The 7,503-nt window shown below is 37.3% G+C and overlaps 1 protein-coding gene across 1 annotated transcript in view; it reads right to left on the reverse strand.

Moving 5' to 3' along the window:
- The window catches only part of LOC131070280 (uncharacterized), a 64,665-nt gene extending 57,620 nt beyond the window's left edge, over nucleotides 1-7,045 (reverse strand). The window contains exons 1-3 of the mRNA XM_058005788.1: nucleotides 6,811-7,045; nucleotides 6,655-6,707; nucleotides 6,481-6,564 (exon numbers count right to left, since the gene is read on the reverse strand). Coding sequence (XP_057861771.1) covers nucleotides 6,481-6,564; nucleotides 6,655-6,707; nucleotides 6,811-6,910 — 237 coding nt within the window. The 5' untranslated portion in view covers nucleotides 6,911-7,045. The remainder of the gene's footprint in view (nucleotides 1-6,480; nucleotides 6,565-6,654; nucleotides 6,708-6,810) is intronic.
- Between the last annotated feature and the right edge of the window lie 458 nt (nucleotides 7,046-7,503).

The following is a 7,503-nucleotide window of genomic DNA, read 5'->3' on the forward strand; positions in this document are numbered from 1 at the left end:
GTCAAATGTCACGAGCTGATGATTGAATGTGCCCGGCACTATGATTCACATTCAAGGATGATCGTAGCCAAGGATGGAACTGTCCTAGCCTATCTTTCAGAAGAAGCTACAAGTGAAGCCTTTCATCTTCCGGAGCCGAGAGATATGATCTATAAGAGCTTGGAAGGAGCTAGGTCTATCTACGAAGATGATCCTGATACCTGTCTGAACTTCGTCAACAAGAATTGGTTACTCAAGAGTAGGCCTCGCTTGAACAAGATACCTAATACGCCACACAGAATTGATTTCCAAGAAGAATTCAGGGACTTGATAACCATGCTCAATCGGGTTATAGGTGCCTCTCAGGCCTTCTTCTTCGACAAGTGGATGTTCTTCTTTATTCAGGTGATCGTCCAAGGAAAAGGAATGCTCAATTGGGCTAGAATCATTAGCAACCTAGACGTGCAGTTGAGGAGGCTAGTCCCTACTAAGTCATTCCACATGGGTTCATATGTTATATATTCCTTAGTCAGAAGTTTTGAGTATGTCGGGTTACCCCATAGAGGAGTTGTTGGGAGAGGGATAGGAGAGATAAGAGCATGTGATTCTTATGTTCAACTACATCATCCACCTAAGAATTGCTACAAACTAGTCAATGACACCTTCACGATGTATATCACCAGGACATTGCAAGGAGGGATTCACCATCAATTGTCTCCGGAGGCACAAGAGCTCGTGAAGAAGCATGGTGCATGGTTCATCCAATTTCCAAAATTCACCTACATTAGGGTCCATGGGTGTCCTTCACCTCCCTATATGTTGCCAAGATATCCTACGGACAGAATAATATTACTTGAGGTGACTAGACAGTTTTCAACTTAGGCTAAAGCATCAAGACATAAGCATGGAAATGGTATCCCCATACCTATTTTACTGGGAAATTCAATTGAAGTGTGTCCTAATTCTCAAGCCGCAGAAGATGCAAAGAAGGAATTATCTCTGTATCCATTCACATCCTTTGCCTCAAGGGAGAATTTCGACCCTCATGGTCATATGGAAGAGACAGTTGGGAAAAAATACAAACATGAGTTTCAAGTAGAGGAATTCTGGATGAATGTCCAGGATGATGTAGAGGTGAAGAGAAAGATGCATTCCAGATTACCCTTGGATCTTATCCGGAGATGTAAGGTTTATAGAGTAGTTGATCAAGCCCAGGACAGTGGTAGATATCTCCAATCGTCCGATGAGAAGGAAGACAAAGAAGTGAAGATAGATTGGAATGAGCTAGAAGTTGCCGACCTAAGAGCAATGATGGACCCTGTTTTAAATTGCACTCGCAGATGGGTGTACAACATCAAAAATATAAGGAGCAAAATGTAGCCATGACATTCACCCTAGAAACAAGAACAAAAGAAAGAGAACCAAGTGTGAGTGAGAATACTTCTCATTCCAAGGGATCAAAGAGAAAGGAAGGACCTGAGAAGAGAGAACCTTCCAAGAAGAAACAAAAGGTCAATCCTAATTGTCCATCAAGTACGTCTTCTAGACATGAAAAAGAGACAAGTCAAGGAGAAGATCAAAAGGAGATAGTGTATGAAATTGATGAGTCTATGGAATCCATGGTGCAAAATGATAAACAAGGTAAAGGATGAACGCCTCAACATTCATCGAGTCAATCTCTCCACATTGGTGCTAATGAACGACAAGAAGAAAAGAATGATGATGAAGCAACATCTCCTTTCAGAGACGATAGACCCCTACCTGAGGAAATACAGGTGAGGGAAAGAAAGTCTTCCATTCCAGATTGGCTAAAAGAAAGGCTGACAAGGGTAGTTGTGGTTGAAGAGGAAGAACAAGTATTCGACTTGGAGAGTCTCGTAGGAAATTCCCAAGAAGAAATCGAAAAGAAGAAGGCTGCAAAGATGTCAAAGGTAATTAGAGATGATACAGGATCCACGAAGATACAGGTAGCCACACCAGTAGTAGACAAGTATGAGGATGAGATTCTGGCAGAGGGATATGATCTAGAGACATTTGATCTTGGTCCACTTACCTCTAAGCAGGCCATGGAAGAAGCGACAGATTCAATGAGAGCACTTAATGACAAACTCAAAGATGAAATGGAAAAGAATAAAAGGCTAGAAAGGGAGGTTCGTGCTTGGAGAAATTATTTTAGTGACCTCAGTCAACCATCAAGGCGACAGGATCCAGCAGTATCACCTTTGCATGAACTTCCTCCCGAATCAATAAATGAGGCCGAAAGGATGAAGAACTTAGCCCAACTCATGAGTTCTTGGATTGATGAATCTTACAAGGTAGCCATTGAATTTGTAACCAGAATGATGAAGACAGTCCATCGGGCTATCCAAGTCCTCGAAATCATTCATAGTCTATTGATAACTATGGATGCATTCACTCACACTAGAGAAGTTTTCATCCCGGTCTTGCAAGTGATAAGAAGGATGCCAAGACAGATTTTAGCACAAATGAAGATAATGGATGGAGGAACCCATAGCCTTCTGCAATGGTCAACTTTACTCCAAATGAAGGAAGTTCTTTTCGAAGACATCAATACCAGATGCAGCCGAGTTGAAGGTACCATCCACCCTATTCAAGACAAGGTGTTTGATGTATTGTGTACAATCCTTGACAGAAGGATAGAGATGTCCAAGAATTGGAAGACAGGATCAAGATTTTTTTTGCAAGGAGGAGAACATGGTCACAGAAAAGCAACGAGATCAGATGTATGCTACTATGTTCCTGATCGAGAAAACAAAAGAGCTAGAGCCTGGATGGGAGACAACCCTTCTTGCAGCTTTTGATCAAGTCCTTCACTTGGAAGAACGAATGAAGAACCTCCATGAGATTCCCATTGCTGAGATTGAGGGGATTACGTCCAGATTCATTGAATATGCCAGAAACGAGCATAGAAAAGGGAACAAAATTCTAGATGAAAAATTGTTATAAAATGATGTGGCAACTTTATCCCCATTGGGCTATGTTTCCTCGTTATTTGTGCCATTTTCTATTGGCTATGGATTGATAATGTTTATCTAAATGGGGTCTTTTTTGTAACAAACCCTAATTAGGGTTTAGGTGTCAAAATCTCAGTTGTTGATCTTCTTTTGATCCAGGCCGTTCATTGTATTTGAGAGTGCTATATAAGCCCTCGCTCATTTCATTTTAAAGAGTTAGAGAGTTAGAGTCAAAGAAAAGAGAAATAAGATTAAGATTGTTAGCAGCAGAGAAATAAGTAGTGAAGAGAGAAAGTTGAACAATTGTTGTTTTACTTGGCTATGAGATCAATGAAATGTTGAAGTTACGGTGTTTTATTGCAATCCTTGTGGCTATTTTCATGGTTGTTTATCTTCTTGAATCACTCTTAGTAGAGATAGTACTTAAGTTTTAAGATTGAAGGGCGAATGTTGTGCTTGAGCTTTGGTAAAACTCATAGTCCAAACCACTAGCTCCTTACTGATTGTAAGCGAGCCTTGTGTGGTCAACTAGAGATATTAAGATTGTTTAAGAGTTCAATCATTATTGGAGATACTGATATGTATCTTAGTGATAGCATCTATCCCATTGGTGATTAGAAAATCATTAAATCCCCTTAGAAGATCGCACCAATTCCAGTAGAGTTGTAATCTTTTGGCAATATTGAAATTGGTAGAGTTTTGCTAAGACCAATCCTCATTTAGTCATTCTTAGGATTAGTTTAGTATTGCCTCCTTAAAGCCCTTATCTTTTGCCTTTTTTTGAAACATTGGTTAGTATTGGGAGAATTCAGTTCCTCATTGAAAAGTAGTTGCAAGAAAAAGCTTTCCCAGAAAGTACGTAAGCCCCCTTGTAAAACAGCAAACACAACGACCACTGGTGCTTATCCACAAGTAGAGAACCTACATAACAGAACCTTGGAGTTTCTCCGATTGATCCTTCGGCGATATCTTCAGCATTCGGGAACTTTATTCAAGAGAGGATAAGATACCTCTAGGTATTTTATTCTGTATTTGGTCGTGTACAAAAGACACATCAACACTACCATGTTACAGTAATTACAAATTTAATGACTAGGGTTGCTCAATCTACAGTTAGGCATTGTCCTTATTCAGGCCTAATCTTAATCCCCTTCTAATTTCTAATCCTGGATGGGAGACTTGCTTGTCTAGGGCACGATGATACCATCTCCCTAATGCAGCCCAGATTACCGGAACCTCAGTCCATTCACCCTTGGGGCCCACAGCCCAGATTTCAGGATCATGAGTTCTTTCACCCTTGGGGCTCATCTATCATGAGATGGTTTTTCTCCGCCTCTCCCTAACAACATCACACCACTCCTCAGGAAAAAGGAATTAGAACTGGTTAAGAGCTTGGGACTGTAAATATGTCAATATATTGTTGTACTATGAATGTATATGAAATTAAATATGACTGTCATACATATTGCAGTCTATATTAATATTACTATTAAATTCTGCATTAGAACATTATCAGGTTTCATATATTAAGCATACATATTAAGCACATCCCCATGCATACCACCAAGAACAAGGATGTTACTGCCTGTAACTTAATAACAGTTCTGATCTGATCTGACCCATGGCGATGTCACTGGATGATTTTGATTCCTTTTTGTTATATCTCTCAATGTGAGGGACAGGTCACACCTCTTCATCATGTATGCCCTTTGGCAAGAGACACACCCTTTCACCATTAGCACCCTTTGAAAGAGTACAACTCTTCATTATTTCTACCCTTTGAAAGGGACACAACCTTTCACAATCAGATCTGCACTTCTGATTCCCAAAATTATCCCCCCTTCAAATGAGTTCTCCTCTCCCGTTTATACCTCATATTTGGGGGAGTCACAACTTATCATTTCATGCCTTTTGACCATTCATTAACTTAATCAAATTTTAGTTATATTCTTTTATATTTTAATTTAATTTTTTATTTTTATTCTTTTGCATTTTTAATTTTTTTATTATTATTCATTATTAAATTATATTTCAAAGTGGGGACATTACAAAATGGGGAATCAAACTACCGTAATTGAAATGATTTAGAAATAAAATCTCTTTTGGAAGAGTTTGGTTGACCGTATGTTTGCTCCTCCTGGTCTATATCTTAACAATAGGGACACCACAGCAGAACTGGAAAGAGAAAAAGCTGCCACATAGGATCCTTATAAGACCTGGTCCTCTGCAACTTAAGTGGCATAAGCTCTACTTGTTTCATAGATTCTTCATTTTATCTATATAGATACTTGTGTGATAGTTGAAGAACCACCAACATCTATGATATCTTCTATATATGTATTCAATGACTTGTTCCAGATGCACTCAAGCCAGTTGCCGAAATCTGTGAAATTCCTAAAGTGAAATTGAAGTTTTGTAAATTAATGAAATCATTTTGTCATCCCTGAAAATAGATTAAAAATATTTATTTAATCTTAGAATAACCGTAATTCGCTCTTCTCAAACTAATTGTTAGCAAAAGCTTCAACAGTGCAAAGAATCCTCAATGCTCCCACATAGTGAAGCCCTAATACTGATTGTAATGGAGACAAGGTTGGTCCAAGGCATTAGGTTGTGAGTTTTAAAAGATGATCCAGGTTTGAGTCCCTTCACAACATTGGTGTAACAAAAATGGGCACATTCAAATACAAACTACACTAAATTCTTGAGAATGTAAACTAAAATTACCAAAAGGGTTGTATAAGAGGATGACAAAGGTTCAAATCCACGATTTACAGTATGATAGCCCATAACTCCAATGCATTCATGGTTGAATGATTATAGGGTGTCCTCGGGCTTGAAACCAATTTTTAAATTTTATAAACATTAAAAATGTAATCCAAACTTACCACATGGCATGCAATGAATGTACCGTTTTTGGTGTAATAATTACAGGGCATTCTAGAGCTTGAACCCAAGTAGAATGCAATTCAAGCTTACCCTCACTGCATAAAAGATTGTCTACACGTAATGGTGGTGTAACAATTAGTGGGCATGGTGTACATGTTTACAAATCTAAGACTGTCCATATCAATTGCGGTGTAATAATTATAAGATATATCCAAGCATAGACCATATTTGAAATCTTAAGAATGTGATCCAAGCTCACCCAACAGCATATGAAAAGAGCTGGCAATGACCTACTCAAACTATAGCACACCCCCGAAAAAATGAATCAGACACCCGAATCAAAAATCTTGAACATGTATCCTAACCTTCAAGAAAATGGTAACTCGTAACCTCACTCAAAATTTATCATGCCCACAAAAAAATCTTTGCACATGTTTAAAGGCTTGAAAAAATGTCTCAAAATTTATTCCCGCAGAATTAGGGTAAAACAGGAGCAAACATTAAAAAACAAAAACCTATAAACATAGAGAATTAAGAAAATGATTGACAAGACAGAGAAAATAAACGTTAAGAAAACAACAACCTATAAACACGCAGAATTACGAAAATATTTGATAATTACTGAGAAAATGCTTACCGCAGGAAGCAAATAAGGTTCTGCAGCAGGCAATGTGGCCAACATCACTAACCCCGCAGCCGCCTTGGCCACCTTTACGGGATCCTGCCAGCAGGTTTCACATTTTTTCGGTATGAAATTATTATAGCCTCATGTGAATAATCCGGAAACAAAAAGTTTTTAACATAAATACACCTCTGAATGCAAATTCCTGATTTCATCTTCGACTTCTTTTCTGATATCCTCGCCTGTGATTGGATTTATTTTTGGCGTAGGTGAGTGAATGGAACACCTCAAAATATATAAGAAGGTAAATGCAAGGAAAGAATTTAAAAGAAAGCATGTCTGTACGCGAAGGGCGAGCTGTGGTCTGATTGGAAGAATAGTTATTTCGAGGAGGGGCCAACGGCTGAGCTGATGAATTCAGTCCTGCTGGAAGAGATGCTGCCATTTTTTTTAATTCTCAAGCTGATTTTTCGCTCATAATTCTTCAGAAAAGAAGAATTATTTTTTTCCTGCAATATCTAGGCATGAACTACAACAGAATTCTAATCACTGGGGTGGCTTTGCGTTTTCATCTTCTAGTCTATTTTTTAAATTAAAATATTTATAGTCAATAAAAATAAAAAATATAATGGTAAATCTGAGTTGGCTTAGTGGTGGAGAATTTGTGCTCTTGAAAGAAAGGTCCCCACAAAGAGGTAGGATATGTACACCTTATCGATTTCAGCCTATTACCGATCAAAATAAATAAATATATAATTAATAATATATATATATATATGATTGAATGATCAAGAAAAAGCTACGAATTTAAATTTATATATTTATTCAAATTGAAATTGAATTTCATTTTATATTTTTAATTAAAATAATTATATTAAATAAAAAAAATGGAATGGTCAAAAAAATTTAAGTAATATGAAAATTTCTAAAATTTATTGCAAAGATTGCATTATCAATTAAATTTATATTTTATTCAAATGAGATTATATTTCACTCTATATTTATAAAAATTGAGATATGATTTATACTTTTTATTTT

Source organism: Cryptomeria japonica, chromosome 4, assembly GCF_030272615.1.
Source record: "Cryptomeria japonica chromosome 4, Sugi_1.0, whole genome shotgun sequence".
Taxonomy (NCBI): Eukaryota; Viridiplantae; Streptophyta; class Pinopsida; order Cupressales; family Cupressaceae; genus Cryptomeria; species Cryptomeria japonica.